Here is a 16,564-nt window from a genome sequence, read left to right on the forward strand (position 1 = left end):
TTATTATTATTTTTTAGCTCCATTTCATTTCTACCTAAGGTATATGTTGCGGTTGTCATGCGCCACCTACTGGAAGGCTGAAATAATTTGAAGTTTGAGTGTGGATGATGTACATCGGAGCCTTCAGGGAGTTGAGTAGCAGCTCTTTTTCCACGTTTGTTGGCAGACGTTGAGTATCATTTTTATCTTGAAACAGAATTTTAAGCATTTTTATAGTTCCTTTTGAAAATTTGTATTATTTCCAGATAAAAGACACCCAACAGCAAACAGTCCAAAGAGCTTTAATAAATTAATAATTAGTCAAGTGATCCAATTTCATCTCCAGCAGATGTTGTTGTTGTTGTTGCATCTCCTAAAAGGATCAAATGGAGGTGCTCATTAGATTAGAAAATAAATCAGCGCCATGTTTCATTCAACCAGTAGCCACATCAATTAGAGTTGGAAGACTTTGTTCAGTTTTCTTATTGCTTGATCAGTTTGAGTTTCACTTTAACGACAGTTCAGACAAATAGAGACGCTACAGAGCGATGCTGGAATGTCGGATGGCAGCAAGACAGTGAAAGATGGGCGTCATGAAGAAGACATGAAAAAAGAACGTGCAGATTGAGTCATGCATAGCATTCAGTCAGACAGTTAAAGTTTCTCATACTTGGGTTTCTAGACTAGCGCCCCCTAGTGGCCTCAGAGGTAGTTGTGTGGAAGCCATTCTGAGCTACGTGACATGCTTATGAGAGAAGACATGACAGCAGAGACTCCTGCAACGACACAAATGTCCATGCCTCCAGCCTCCACATCTAATACAGAAAGGGTGTCGATGCAATAAGGACCTGTTAGGTACAACGATGTCCCGAACATTCAGCAAAATTCTCAAATATACCAAAGTTTACAGCAGTCAGAACAAATCTTTAGAACAATCTTGACGTTTTGCGGTAACGTAGCATGTGACCATCCTCGCGTGATTTCAGTTAAACACGTCTCTTCGAAGCGGGCTTACGATAGAACGAGGGAGTAGAAGGCACAGGTAATTTCCTTTCCTGTCTTAACTCTAGGTTTTACATCCTTTAAGTTGGTCTTCTAATACTGGGGCTACCACGAAACAAACAACATGCAGTACAGAGATCTCGCAGACATTTTCATAATGCTGACAATAAAGTGACGGTGGCACTGTTCAGTTTAATAATGCCTCTAATAAATAGGCACCTCTTCTATAATCTAGGCCACGTAATAAAGCTACCGAGCGCCTCTCCGTGAATTAAATGAGAGCAAAACTGCAAGCTCATAGTGCCATTTTATTCCTCATGGCAGCAAGAGCAACAGACCATAAACAGATCTAAAAGGACCGTGCGAGGAAGTACATTCACTGTGTAAGTCTAAAGTGGAGCACCTGAGTCAACTGGCGTGACCGGAACAAATGAATGAATGATTTACAGGGACAGAAGACGTGTTTTTACTGGCCAAATACAGCAAGATGGATGTTTTCTCAGTCAATTAAACGAAAACATTTTTTTTAAAAAGTATATATATATAATACATATGAGCTCTGCAATTCGTGCGTGTGAACCATGATTTAACTTGAAAATAAAATGCTACATTAATTGAACAATCATATCTAGCTTAATTAAATATATTAACTTAAATCCTGCATTCACAACCGAAATCGTTAAAAAACATCCTCTCTTCTAGGTTACATGAAATCGAGTGCATGAACACAATTACAGTAAAGAAATCAAAACAAAAGATTCATCAAGTGCCAGAGTATTTAAGTAAAAAGGACTTTCATATATGTGTGTATGTGTGTGCATTTGTGCACTCTCCAGTTTTTTCCATCAGCAGAGAGCATTTAGAGCGCAAAAGGGCAACGAGAAAGAAACCAGAAAAGACAAAGAGAGTGCGCCGGCTGCAAGCTGAGGCTGTAAGGCTGTAACCGTTTCCCAGCACACAAGCGTTCATCCGGGTAAGGAAATTCATGCATTTGACCTGGATGCGTTTCAGGATTCGATGTTTAACAAAACTGCGCCAAACTGGGTCAAAATGTCCCAGTGAGAGTTAAGAGCGGGCGCTGCAGACTGCCTGAAGCAGCTGACCTGAAGGTAAGGGTGAGTGACAGGAAGCTCTGGAGAAAGTGACGCTTTCCTGTCCATGAAATTCTCATTTTTTTTCCCCATCTGGTCTGAGGAGCATGCGTGCCGGGAACGTGGGCTGCAAGACAGCAAGTTTTAAAGGGCGGGTTTAAATTTAAATACAGGTTACTGAGATAAGTGGCATTTGAAAGCCTGTTAAAGAACATTTTGGCTCTATTAAATTCTAAACAAGTACGAGCATTCCTTATTTCAGTCAAACAGGGATGTGTGTGGGTTGTTTTCTTTCTTTCTCTGTTGTTTTTTTTGCATGTGGGCTTGTTGGAGACCAAACTTCTAAGGAGTAATGTACTGTATACACACCAGTCCAACACATTCTCCTAACTCTGTTTCATGTGTGTAGTTTGGGCAATTAAAGCAGGATTTACACGTTTAACCCCTTCCTTTTGTTCAGATGATACCACTGGAGTCTGGTGGCTGTCAGTCGAGCCTGAGAGATTCTCCCCTTTTCCACAGGAGCACCTTGTCTCAGCTCCTTTGGTGCTACTCAAGAGCTGTGATGCCATCCTAAATTATCAAAGTAATCACAGACAAATCAGTGTCTGATGAAAACTGATGGTGTGGACAAAAGATTTCTCTAAAACTTTAAAAAACTTCAGTGAACCGCACCGATTATCTACAGCTTTAAATTAGGCATCGATGTATATAGCATGAAGTGAGCGGCTGGGAGTGGTTCAGTAGTCAAGTATTAGTCGTTCACGTGTCCTTTCTTCATCTCCATCCTCATGTACAGTAGTGGGTTCAGAGGTGTGTGCGGTGAGCAGCTTTGGCTGTGGCTCCCTGTCAGGTGGAGCCATCTGTTGGCCACGGGCTGGAAACGTTCACTCGAGGGGGAAAGTAAAGGGGGGATGCAGAGTGAAGACTGAAATGAAAGGAAGTGATGAGAAGTCATTTAGGCTGAGTGAGGACACAGCCTTAGGAAGACATACTGTAAAGGGTTTGTGCCTTTGTTCGAACAGTCAGCTCATTGTCATTCCAAGTTGCCGCTCTCAGACTGAGAGATGTTGAGTGTGTTAGCAGAGGGGAAGAGGTCTCTTTGGTCCGTGGGGCTGTGGTAGTCAGAAGTCAGGTCGGGGTCGAGGAGGGAGGACAAGGTAAAGTTGGACGAGCCTTTCTTCAGGCACTGGGAGTAAAAGTTGAGCAGGAGGTCCAGCTTGTTTTCTATGGACTGAACCTGAACAAACACACACAGACATGAATGGCACTCATGTAAGCTACATCTCATCACTTCCTAACAGCACATGAGAGCTACAGAACAGAAAGAAAACACACTTTAACAGGTCCACTGTTCATATATCAAACTCTACTCCATTACTCGGCCCTGAAAATCTTAGAAATATGGTATCTAACCAGATTCTTACTCTGGATGGCATTACCTTGGCCTCCAGTAACACTGTGAGGAACCTTGGAGTCATTTTTGACCAGGACATGTCCTTCAAAGCACATATTAAACAAATATGTAAGACTGCTTTCTTCCATTTGCGCAACATCTCTAAAATTAGAAATATCCTGTCTCAGAGTGACGCTGAAAAACTAGTTCATGCATTTATTACTTCCAGGCTGGACTACTGTAATTCATTATTATCAGGATGTCCAAAAAACTCACTGAAAAGCCTTCAGCTAATCCAAAATGCTGCAGCAAGAGTGCTGACAGGGACTAGAAAGAGAGAGCATATTTCTCCTGTTTTGGCTTCCCTTCATTGGCTTCCTGTTAAATCCAGAATTGAATTCAAAATCCTGCTCCTCACATACAAGGTCTTAAATAATCAGGCCCCATCTTATCTTAATGACCTTGTAGTACCATATCACCCTATTAGAGCACTTCGCTCTCGCTCTGCAGGCCTACTTGTTGTTCCTAGAGTATTTAAAAGTAAAATGGGAGGCAGAGCCTTCAGTTTTCAGGCTCCTCGGCTGTGGAACCAGCTTCCAGTTTGGATTCGGGAGACAGACACTATCTCTGCTTTTAAGATTAGGCTTAAAACTTTCCTTTTTGCTAAAGCATATAGTTAGGGCTGGACCAGGTGACCCTGAATCCTCCCTTAGTTATGCTGCAATAGACGTAGGCTGCCAGGGGATTCCCATGATGCATTGAGTTTTTCCTTTCCAGTCACCTTTCTCACTCACTATGTATTAACAGACCTCTCTGCATTGAATCATATCTGTTATTAACCTCTGTCTCTCTTCCACAGCATGTCTTTTATCCTGTCTTCCTTCTCTCACCCCAACCGGTCGCAGCAGATGGCCGCCCCTCCCTGAGCCTGGTTCTGCCAGAGGTTTCTTCCTGTTAAAAGGGAGTTTTTCCTTCCCACTGTCGCCAAAGTGCTTGCTCATAGGGGGTCATATGATTGTTGGGTTTTTCTCTGTATCTATGAAGCGCCTTGAGGCGACTTTTGTTGTGATTTGGCACTATATAAATAAAATTGAATTGAATTGAATTGAATTACCTGTTTCTCCACCTTGACTACACGGCCCATCATGCTTAGCTCATCCAGTGAGTCCAGTTCTGGCTGTGTCTTCTCTCCCTTTTCAGGACGTGTCTTCTTATCTGGCTGAACAGCTCCTCGTCCAATTATCTGGTCCACCCTTTTTCACAAAAATAAACCATAATAAAGAGTAAATACCCAAAAACTACAAGACTTTTTTTGGCTCAGCATGATTGATGGGAGGGCAATGGAGAAAGTGAATAGTTTCACAACTGAGTTCAGGTGCTTTAATTTAACAAGCTCAGTTCAGCTGCACAAACGAGCAGTCATTGCTGCTCATCAATCGGGGAATGGTTACAAGGCCATCCAAACAATCTGAGGTCCATGTTTCAACAGTGAGGAAGATTATTCAGAGGTAGAAAACATTCAAGACAAGAAATCTCCCCAGGAAAGGACATCCCAGCATATGCAAAAAAAAAAAACCAGAGCTATGACTCAGACTCTAGGCGTCAGTTAGCATGTTAAATGTTAAAGTTCATGGCAGTACATGTTTGGCGAAAACCAAATAGTCTATCAGGCAACAGATTCTGTGAAATGCTGCCTCTGACGTTCACAAACAGGACATCTTTGTGATCTGATACCAAACCATTTTGGTCCGGATCAGAGTCATATTTTGGGTTTTTGTGTTCAGAGTATCTTTGGCTTCATGCAGTTAAACCATCTTTGCAGAGAGTAAAGGAGTAATGCAACTTTTTCTTTTTATTAGCTTTTTTGGCCTAAGTTCATCTGCACTCAAAATAAAATGTTTTCCATAATCCGAACCTGACCTAAACACTGATTATTACCCTAAAAGGATAAAACATGACACAAAAAGCCAGTGAGTTTCTAGACTGTCCTCATAGAGCCACAAGTCACTTCTTCTACTGATTTTTCTTCTTTTTTTTTGTTAAATAAACAAGAGATAACATGTTGTTTGTTGAGCTTTAAAGAGTGCTTCAGAGCAGATTCACAAAAATATCTTCCTATGAAACACACAATTAAAAGAGCTACCTGGTCTGCAGGCTCTTGATGCGGCCCAGCATGTCCAAGTGTCCAGCAGAATACTGCTCTATGACATCCTTCACATCGTACGGGCGTAGTGTCTCCTTAAACTTCCTCTTGGCCACAAGGAACTTCAAGATCCTACACACAGACAACACACACAGAACTCACTGTTAATGCTCCTCCGTTCACCTTTAGATGGCTTCAAAGCGCACGCTCACACAAGCGGGGGTTGAGTGAACTTTTGGAAGAATGCAGGGGTGGGAGGCTATCACATGAGGCAGCCCACCTTGACAATAACAAGATTAATTAAAGTCAGCGTGACCTTATCGTTCACAAACAGCTGCATAATGGTAACAGTCACAAACCTGCTAAACCATGTGGATATATTGTGACGATGAGAGCATCTCCCAGAGACATTTCCTTATCAGTATTTGCCGTTTCAGCTTTTCTTCGGACAGAAACGGGTAACACACGCACACGTGCCTCTAGCCCCCACTCCCCCTTCCTCTTTTGTCAGTGTGACAGCCACACTGGAGCCACTGGTGGACCACAGCTGCTCCGGCTCCCAGTGGATGCATCATCACCATCCACATCCCGGCGTGGGGGGAGTCACACACCGAGGATTGTCGAGCCAGCACTACTGTACGCAGCAAACACATCGATGACAACATGCGCCGCCAGAGCTGTTCTGGTCGGACGTTTCGCTGGAAGGAGCAGAGCGAGTGCAAGAGATAACGGGAAGAGAGCAGAGGAAAGTTTGAGGATGGGTGCGAGTGCGCGCCAGGCTTTCTGTGTTGGATGGGTCATTCAATTTCCTTCTTATCACTTAGTCAGCTTAGACATGCTGGACACAGCTACACATCCAAGCTTTCTCCACACCCTGTGATAGATTGTCCTTCACGTCATGTCAAGAGAGTTTTGGGAGAATGAGGGAAGGAAAGGCAAGGAAGCAGAAGGACGGAAGATGGGATTTTTTTTTTATGAGACAATCCTATCTCTCCAACCCCATACGACTGAGTCGCTGTAATAAGCCGGAAATCAGAAATGCTCAGCTGTTTTGGGAAATAAAAAACACACATGCATAGGTAACTGTGTCCACAAACACAATAATGTAATAGCACAAATGCATACATGAATGTAGCTGCTGCTCGCTGATGTACACACCAACACAAGTGCGCATGTGGGCGATGCACGAGCAGTGAAATCTCAACTTGCGCGAGGGGTCATTTTCTGTAATAACCACTGTAACCTTTGTTGAGGTCTGCAGCTCTTGCATTTCCAGTGACCGCGTGTTGTAGTGACCGTCCTGCAAAGAAAGGGAGAAGGTGCAAGCGAAGGAGAAGAGGAGCGCGAGGAGGAGGAGTGGAGGTCTGCAGCTGGTGCCGAAGCAGCCGTCAGCACACTCCTCCTCCTCCTCCTCTCGCAGCACTCTATTTCTTGATGACTTCTGCGTTTGGGGGTATTTTTGCAGGCGATCTTTTCTTATTTTGCAGGTAGGTGCAGATTTTTTGCCAGGGTGGGCCTCAGGTGTGGGTAAAAGAAAAGGTTGAGACAGGATGGGAGGGGGTGGTGGGCTTAGATTTGGATCCTCCAAGGATTTCTTCAAAATGCTGACTCTCCTTCCTGGCCACTGATATGGTTTTCATAATACACAGTCGGATAAGAGTAGGGCTCCCCTCTCTCTCCAGTTAACTTCCTGTCAGTCGCAGTTCTACACTACAGCTGGCACTGCTCACTGAAAGATACCATCACCACCCCCCGACTTCTCGGAAGCTGAGACGTAAAAACACAGTAATGACTGAACAAATAGAAGTGTCAATTGTGCCCTAAAATGCTTGCTTAGCCAATGCAAATATTTTTGCAAGTCAGCAAAGGTGGATCTCTGATAGTGTCAAATGGCAAGGATTTATCTGGGAATTAAAAACGACTGTTGTGCTGACACAAATTCTACATGGGCCAAGTAGGGTGAGCCCCTGCAGGTCTGATCCTTCACTAGATTACTGAATAAACCCTATAAGCTACAGTACGTGGCTAAGTATGCTTATGGAAAATTTGATGTGTAAATCTGATAACTTTAAAAAATATTCAGCTGAAAGAACACAAAATCTGATGATTCAAGATTAAACACTATCCGGTTGTTCAGTCTGACGTCACTAGCCGTGTCTGGGTCTAAACTCTGCTGCAGGTCCATATATCAAACGATCACTGTGGCATTACTGAGAGTTGAAAAACTGTCTAAAGTCTTTCATCTTTAATAAAATGATCAGCGTTCTGCTCTACCAGGTGTAACAATTGAGTTTAACATCCAGGCATCCATGAAAACGGAATTTATGACATTTAACGGAGTTAGAAGTTAGCAGGGAGTTAGCTCGCTAGCTTCTATCTATACAATATAGCATGTCCTGACTGCGGGGTTTTGGAAACAAATTAAAACGTACAGCTCTGTTATCACTTCCAGCATAAACGAAGACAGAAAACTAAACAGCAGTGACGTTTGTAGGGTTACTGAAGTTGGGCTAGCTGGTATATAATGATGTGCTACGTGACCGCTAGCGACACAGCTATGTTAGCATAATATAAACAAGCTAACTTTTTCTCGGTGGTCAGGAACAAATGTAATCGCATGGCAGGATGCTGTAAAAGGACCAAACTTCAGCCAGGAGAACAACTGAGATAATCCATCCACAATACGAGGTTAGTCATTCATATACTGCTGCATGGGCTGGGCTGTAGCTACATCCTAAGGTTTTAAAAACTGAGCTTAAATAAATGATTAGTGGTAATAAAAGCCGAGGGAGGTCAACAGGGATCACTGACTGTTTTAGGAGCTTTTTGAGATCAAATAGAAGAAAATACATAACATTAAACATGTTAACAACACAAAAGCCATATTAAACGCAGACTACTTTAGACCCGGAAGTAGGATTCGTCACGTCATCACTGAACAACCGGATAAATAGTGGCCGTGTCCAAGCTATTTTTGTCACTTCGTCTGAGCCATCATTTCTTTATATTTTGCTTCCCAGGAGTCAGATTTCAAAGTGGGCTTGAGCAATAGTTCTCCAGGCTTCCTGAAGTTCTTTGTGACGAGTTATTTGTTTGACACTGGCTGCTATTTGACTCATTTTCAGTTCAATCCTTGTACCTGATCATTTTCAGAGGAATATTTGTTTTGTTTGTTTGTTAAGCCACTTAATGCAGACCTATGAATCATTCCAACTACAAAGAAAGTTACAAATTACAGGAAAGCTTTCCTAAGAGAGTTCAGGCTGCGTTAAAGAATAAAGGCCATAACAAAAATTCACTTTAATGCTCATTAGATTTGTACAAACTCAGTTTTTGCCTCATATACTGTATTTTCATGTGTTTTTGCACATTTCAATAACTGTCTGCACCTGTATCCCATTTTTCTAGCATAAATATAAACACATCAGCAGCGGCTCAAGACATTTGCATAGTACTTTAGATTATTGGATTTGTTTGGAGGAGACTTACAATAAAGGAAATACAGAAAAACACCAGACCTAATTTCCCCACACCCTCCTCCTTTCTCCCACTACCAATCCCTTCGCACATACGCAAACAGAACGGGCATTTACGCATTTATTCAGTCAGCCGGGCACTGATTAATAACATTCACCGAAAGTGAAAGATCAGCACTAAGACCTGCTGCAAAATGTGGTGTTTTCACTTACACCAATCAAATACCTTTCTGAGAAGCTGCATGCATGTGTGTGTGTTAACACAGTGATGCACCTGCTGTTTACACACCTGCACTATATATAGGAAGCTCCTCACTTCTATTGTCTGCAGCACTGAGCAGCTGAGGTCAGAGCTATCTGCTGAGTCAAGTGAAAACCCGAGGAGAGATCATATAATGGCCTATCAGTGGCATTACACTATCAAACCATTATACATCATCTCTGCAATGGTAAACATCCATCTGCTGTGCACCCAATGAAGAGAAAGCATCACTCTATGTGTTAACAAGCACTGTGTTCAGACAGCTCATTAGTAAGTGGACAAGAGTAAAGTCTGATCGGTTTAAACAGCGTCAAACTTAGAAAACCTGAGAGACGGGGCAGAGATGTCCTGTTGACCTTGTTGGGTAAGAAGACAAATGTGCTGCATTTCATAACTGCCTGTCTTTATAACGGATGCAGCTTTTTCCATTTCTGATATGATACTGATACCAATCTGATACCAGTGATAAATTAACAAGCTGTATCCACAGACACCTAAAAAACACCATGCGACAAATCCAAGACTGGTGTTTTTATTAGTGAAATAATAAATGCGGGCAGGCCTCAGATAAATACAATAAAGAATCAAAGCTGTAATATAATCTTCCATTTTTCCAGTTTATTTCACTAGTTTAATTTAAGCATATTATCATATTATCATATTAAGAGTCAATATTTACACTCACACCAGCTGACAACATCTTTTGCCAACATGCATGAAGGAAAGCAACAAGTGTGGTATGAAGAACAACTTCATCAATGCATTTTGGTCTGTGGCCTTTGTCCAGGTAATCAAAACCATGTTATGTGACCATAAGTGTAATAAATATTCCAACACAATCAAGCTTTTCGGGTTCAGATCGGACTGACAGCATAAGCTGTTCCCTTGTTAAGTGTCTGTGTCTCTACTGTTCAATCATAATACTCTTTCAACCTTAGAAAATATTCAATTGATTGTTGTTTCTCCAAGCTATGAAGTCACCATGGTAACTTGCACACACCTTACCTGCTCCAGAGCAGGTCATGTTTCTCTAGCTCGCCTCTGATGCAGCTAGAAAGTTAGAGGTAAAGATGATGGCTTATAAACACATAGGAGGTGTACTGTACATGAGATAGCAGCTACTCTGTACCTAATGGAAATGCTCCGAAAGGTCGTAACTGTTTATGCCATAAAACTTTTTGTATTTAAAGTGTAGTCACCCTCAGTGTTCAGAGTTAACTCGTTGTAGTAAAGCGTTCCCTCTGCAGTATGGAATGATTTTCTTCACAGGAAAATATCTACAGTGTTCTATGTGAGATATAAGAAGAGGGAAAACATTTCTAAAAAAGGGTGCTGATGTATAATACACAATATAAACCAAAAGAAGAGGTTTTGAGAACTGTCCCATACTGCACTTGAACTGACAACCTTCAATCTAAAGAGAGAGGTGAGCACATATGGTAACTTACCCACTAAGCAAGAGATGAGAGAGAGTTTAGCAGCTTTACTGTCCTATAAGATGCCATGTAGTAAAATAATCCTGAAGCATAAAGGCTTGAACTTGTAGTACAAAATTTATGTACTTAGTTTTGCACACACTAAGTTTACTGACTGACACAGTCTGCATTTTTTCCTTCTTGGCTTTAAATGGACTTTATTTATTCAGTGCTTTTACACTGCAGGCTTTTTCACTTAGCGTACACATTCGTACCTTAGTTTTAAATAGATTACTATATGCTGTACATCTCCTCAGACACACTGAGTGGCTACACCAAGAGTGTTGCTTTTAGCCCGTGTTACCTCTATAACCTCTTTGGCTTTTTCAGCTCACGGTTTACAGCCTCAGCTGACAATAGAAATGTTTACAATTAGTCACATGTTGTCAACACCACTTGTGTTGTAGCTGGTCTCTGGTACCTTGAGTTGATTTACCAACTGCCTTTGTGTGATTGCATCAGGGAAAGGGATATTATGAACTTACAGGCCAGAAATCTGTCTAAAACAAGTTACTGTTGAATGACAGCTGAATTTCACAATCCCTGATGTCATGATATATAGATTTTCAATTTATGCATATAACCGCTATTTTTTAAAGTATATATGGAACCACACAGACGCTGTCACGCTATCAAGAGAAATGCTCTGAGGGTACAGTGCTGACATCAGGGACCAGAGTCATTTTAATGTGCTCTCATCGTCACCCCAACCTGCACCCCGGGAGACAAACTAGACCGTAACACCAGATGTTTGCTAGCAATTGTAGTATTCCTCTGCTACAATCTCTTACTATTATGTGAGAATGAATGTGACTGTGTACATGAGGTGGGAGGACACTGGACCTATGTCCACATGTCTCTCCACTTTTCGGCATGATAGGAATTAACATCAATCTCAGCTCAGGTGTAAGCAACTTCTAATTTTTGGTGTCATTGTTGAAATGACACAGCATCATCTGGATGCTTGTATACTCTCTAATACATTTTTCCAGTCATGCCACCTCACACATGAATGAGTCGGGCCTGCTGAGACACAAGGTCACATGGAGGGAACTAACCCAGCCTGCAGGAGGGCCCAGTTACCTCTCCTAAGAAGACATTTTTACTCAGTCAGCTGAATCTGCGCACGCCAGCTCTTAAATGGAGGAGAGGCATGTTCACCTATTAATGAAGGCTGTGTACAATAGGAACCACCACTGGCGGGTGAGTGATCTTATCCAGTCAATAACAGGACGGACAGCAGCTCTGGCTTGTAGCTGAAAATTATGATTTAATAGAGAAACTACACTCATGTAGAAAAGAAAGTACAACCTTGGTCAGTTCAAAGGTTTTACATATGAAAATATAAAAAAGTCGCTTTATGCTTGGAGCGCTACAACCATGCAAGAACAGCAACATATTACATCGTGTCACTACTTACTCAACAAAGGCTAAGCCAAATACAGAAGCAGTATTTGTAAAACTAAACAAATCCATGATTCAGTAGCTTGTAGAGTTACCTTTGCCAACAATAAGTTGAAGTAATTGTTTTATCACTCTCTCACATCACTGTGGAGCATTTCTGACCTGTTCTTCTTTACAGCGTTGCTTCAGTTCATTAATGTTTGGGTCCTTCATTTAAGCAAAACTCTGTTAAGGTTCCTCCACAGCTTTTCAATCAGGTTGAGGTCTGAGCTTTGACTCGACCAATGCGACATCTTGATTCTTTTCTTTTTCAGCCCTTCTGTTGTATATTTGTGTTTGGGGATCATTGTCTTGTTGGATGACCCAATTTGGGCCCAGCTTCAGCTGTTGGACAAATGTCTTCACATTTGACTCTAGAATGCTTTGGTGTACAGAGGAGTTCATGGTCAACTTAATGCAAGGTGTTCATGTCCTATGGCTGCAAAACAAGCCCAAGTCATCACCCCTCCACCACCATGCTTGACAGTTTGTATGAGGTGTTGGTGCTGATATGCTGCAGGTGGTTTTTGTGCATTATAGCCATATAGCCATGCAAATAAGTAACGAGACAGTGTAAAGATTTTTTTTATTATATCCTGACTCCTAGACAGAGCTGAAAGATAGTTTCTTTGTCAAATGACTGTAGTTGACTTTATATTATTTTCTTTTATTAAATAGAGAATATTTTGATGTCTAATATCAACCTGCTAAAAGTGTCATCACTAAAACTTGGCTGTAGTGCGATGGAGACAAAGGAATCAACCATAAAGCTCAATAAAAGACTATATTAAGTATGGTTTCAGTATTGAAATTATTATTTCAGTATCATTTGAGATGTTTCTAATTAAGTCACAAATTACAAAAGATCAAAAATACAACAATGGATCAGCAAATACAAGTTTTATACTTCAGCGTGGTCACTAAGAGAGGAGATGATTGAAGCATAAAAGAAATACTTGTAATAGAAGATATGTTATCCAATAAAACTCCACAGTTAAAGCTTCTGCGACAAAATACAGATAAACTAGTGTTTAAGTCTTTGATGTCAAGTACAGAAATACAATTTTAAAAATTAAGGAAGGACCTCCAAATGTTTATTTCACACTCACACAAAAAGAAAAAAACCTCAATTTCAGGAAGTACAGCTGATGGCAGGACTCACCTGACAGCTCGTATAAGCGTCTTCACTGCTGGGATCACCTCCTCCATTGTTACGTCACAGTATGGTTTGTCTTCCACGCTGTCCTCCCCGAGTCCCTCTATTAGTGCAGAGCAGCGGTGAGTTACTCAGACACATTTAAATGCAAAGAGAATAGAAAGTGTGTGTGGGCTGCTCACCATCAACAGGAGGACGCGGTTTGAGGCGCAGGGAGGTGCGGAAGCGTGTGCGGTCATTGAAGCTCCAGCTCTTTTGGACCTTTCCCGGGCTCGTGGCCTCGGGGACGTTCTCCTGGCTGGGAGAGCGGCGGACACCAGAGCTAGGGGACAACGGCGAAGCCTTGTTCCGAATAGTTTGGGATGAACGGGAATTGTTCATCCTGATCCGATCCCGAAAGCCTATTTTACCGCTGACAGCAAAGTAGAAAGAGTTAAACATATGCAGGCACTGGTATTCATTTTGGAAAACTGCAGTTTTGTCACTGATCGCAATGTCCATGCCTTTGACTTTACAGGTCACTACACCGTGTTATCCTGCGAGCTTAGGGAAGCGAGAGAAGGGCAGCCTGAGCTTGTTGGAAAGGAGTCTGTTAGTAATTGTGGAAGAACACCAAAAATGTGGCCTGTCTTTCTAAACAGTCATCACATATACAAACAGACGAAGCAAGGAGACGGACAGACATTTATATTTTGTCCCAACGAAAGACAGACTAGCTGACTTATCACGGAGGCAGTGTCCAAATGCAGCACTCTGAATTGCTAGAAACTCATTCTGCCCTGAGGATTTGTTCATTTAATGTGCCTATCACAGCACCTGAATCAGCAAAATCAAAACCCGAAACCTGATTCAAGACTTGCACTAGTGCTGGGACGGCGGAAAAATGCTCCACCTACCATCAGAAAAGCTCTCTTAATCCGTTCAACGGTGTATAAGCATCAAAATATTAGCTTCAAAGTGCAGCCATATAAAAGGTGTCTCATTAAGTACTCTATACCACTCACCACAAGTCAGCCCCATACGTGAGGTCATCTCTTTACAGTAGAAAAGCTATTTAGCAGCCATTCTCTACGGATGATTGACTCCTAACGCTGCTGTTATAGCATGCACTTGTAGTCCAACCCAACACTATGGCCACTCACATGTTCCTGTCACGGATCCATAAGGCAACACAAACATCATGCACCACGGAGCAATTTTGGCCAAGTCATTCGCTCAAGAATTTGTTTTTTACGATGATATACTCTTTGTTTTGCATGTGTTACAAGGTAGCCGGCCATTTAAATGAAAATATAAACAGCTTGGGAGTGTTGTTGGAAACCGCATTTCATTCAAGCAATGAGAAATGCTTTGGTTAGAGTAGAAGAAATGGGGGAGGTAGAGTGAAAGGAGTTTGCATGCTGCTGGGAAAGGACGTAAAATCATTTGGATCCACTGAGGACCACGAACTTTACTGAATCTTTCCACAGCCATGCAGGAATACTGCATGCAATCTAAAGTATTTGAGCACTAAAGAATACATTGTTTGCAAACTAATATGACTAATATGAACAGGAAAGTGGAAAGCATGCTTAATCGTTTAAGCAGTTTCTCCAAGAAGAGACTAAAAACTGAACTGACTAACTGAAATGAAAGCAGGAAGCAAGACTAGAGCATGACATTTATCAGACTTTTCAAAGAGTAAAAAGTCACTGATTTTTGAGGGAATACTCAATGTCCTCAAAATCCATGTGTTTAACTTGTCAGAGTCGTAAATCACCCACGACTTCTGCAGTGATTTTAACACATGGTTTCGTCGCTTCTTTGCCAAAACAAAAACATTCAGCTCTACATTCTCCAGCAATTACAATAAAGAAGAACTTGGAGAAATTTCCTCATATTAAAACATAGGAGAGCATGTTTTTATAATAAAGGATTCACGCAAGCATTTGTGGACCAGAACGTAGTGACTGTTTGAAGTTTCACATGGCAGCTTGTTGATTGCTTAAAACAAAATGAAATGCTGTAGCATCAGCTAAGTCGTGCTACTTTAATTTAAGTGGTTACTGTTAAAAAAATTTCACATCAGAATTTTTTTTTTTCCATGAACAAAACATTTAAATCACTGCACTGGCCCACAATCATTTGGGTGTTTCAGGCAAGGTAAGGAGGATGTGCCGTTAAAGGAGGATGCTAGGTATTGATCTGTGACAATTTAGCGTGCCCCGTGCACAGGCTTGTTGCCGTGGATACCTCTGCTTGCGGCCAGCGTGTATCCGGAAGAGACCCCGCTTTTTAGAGAGGAGTTGACTGGGGAGACACACAAGGCAGAGGGAGAGAGGAAGTGAGGGGAAGAGAGGAGTGGAAGAAGTGGGGGAGGATGGCGGAGAAGTTCTGGGACACAACCTGAGTACGTGTTGTTACCCGTGAGGATAAAACGCAGCAGAAGCAAGAAACGGAGAGAGGAGGGGTGAGGTGTAACATCTCAATAGTCCAAACAGCCTCTTCCCTTACCTTCAACTGGAAAATATATTTCTGAGAGGCAAGTTTGGATTACTGAGACACGCTCAGTTAGCAGTTAGGTGGGATCAGTTGGTGGGAAAGGGTCATGCCAGGGTAGAAGGTAATGCTTCACCTGAGTATATTCATCAAGACAGTCCATTAAACATCACGGTGGGACAGCAGCTCCTCAATAACGAGACAATCCTACCAACAAAACTTAATATTCAAAAACCTTAATGTGCTTCGCTCTCATGCATAACTCCACTGTTTACAAATTAGATAAACAGCCCTGTGTTACTTTGGTTTGAGTTTATGCTAATGAATCTATCCCAGCTATGAATGCCCTTTACTCAACAAGCACATCTCATGACTTGGAGAACAAACCTGCATGGAACTTCTGCCTTCCTGAGAACAGATGGAGGATGGATGGCATGGAAAAGATACGATGGAAATAATAGGGGAAGAAAGATGAAGACAGGAAGAGGAAACTGGTGAGTGAACAGCAAGAGGTGGTGGAAATGGCAGGAGTATGCGCTAAAGCAGACAAAGATGCAGAGAAGCAGGAGGGCCTGCAACACAGTGGTCTCAGATCACATTAGTGAAGAACTGTTAGATAAAAGGCGTACATGCAGAAAGCTCTGGAAGCAGCGTGTCTTTTGC

The 16,564-nt window shown here is 42.0% G+C and overlaps 1 protein-coding gene across 2 annotated transcripts in view; it reads right to left on the reverse strand.

The window, feature by feature from the left end:
* Positions 1 to 265: 265 nt before the first annotated feature.
* kcnq4 (potassium voltage-gated channel, KQT-like subfamily, member 4) overlaps positions 266 to 16,564 on the reverse strand; it is a 53,908-nt gene continuing 37,609 nt past the window's right edge. The window contains exons 10-15 of one of the 2 annotated variants that reach the window (XM_085446562.1): positions 13,606 to 13,835; positions 13,430 to 13,526; positions 5,612 to 5,743; positions 4,583 to 4,721; positions 3,156 to 3,312; positions 266 to 2,894 (exon numbers count right to left, since the gene is read on the reverse strand). In XM_085446562.1, coding sequence (XP_085302688.1) covers positions 2,827 to 2,894; positions 3,156 to 3,312; positions 4,583 to 4,721; positions 5,612 to 5,743; positions 13,430 to 13,526; positions 13,606 to 13,835 — 823 coding nt within the window. In that variant the 3' untranslated portion in view covers positions 266 to 2,826. Of the gene's footprint in view, positions 2,895 to 3,034; positions 3,313 to 4,582; positions 4,722 to 5,611; positions 5,744 to 13,429; positions 13,527 to 13,605; positions 13,836 to 16,564 lie in introns of those variants that run through there. The other variant, XM_085446561.1, reaches the window with a different exon arrangement.

This window comes from Copadichromis virginalis, linkage group LG22, assembly GCF_057382275.1.
Source record: "Copadichromis virginalis isolate Kocher_CV1m ecotype Utaka linkage group LG22, C_Virginalis_male_GT1.1, whole genome shotgun sequence".
NCBI classification, from domain to species: domain Eukaryota; kingdom Metazoa; phylum Chordata; class Actinopteri; order Cichliformes; family Cichlidae; genus Copadichromis; species Copadichromis virginalis.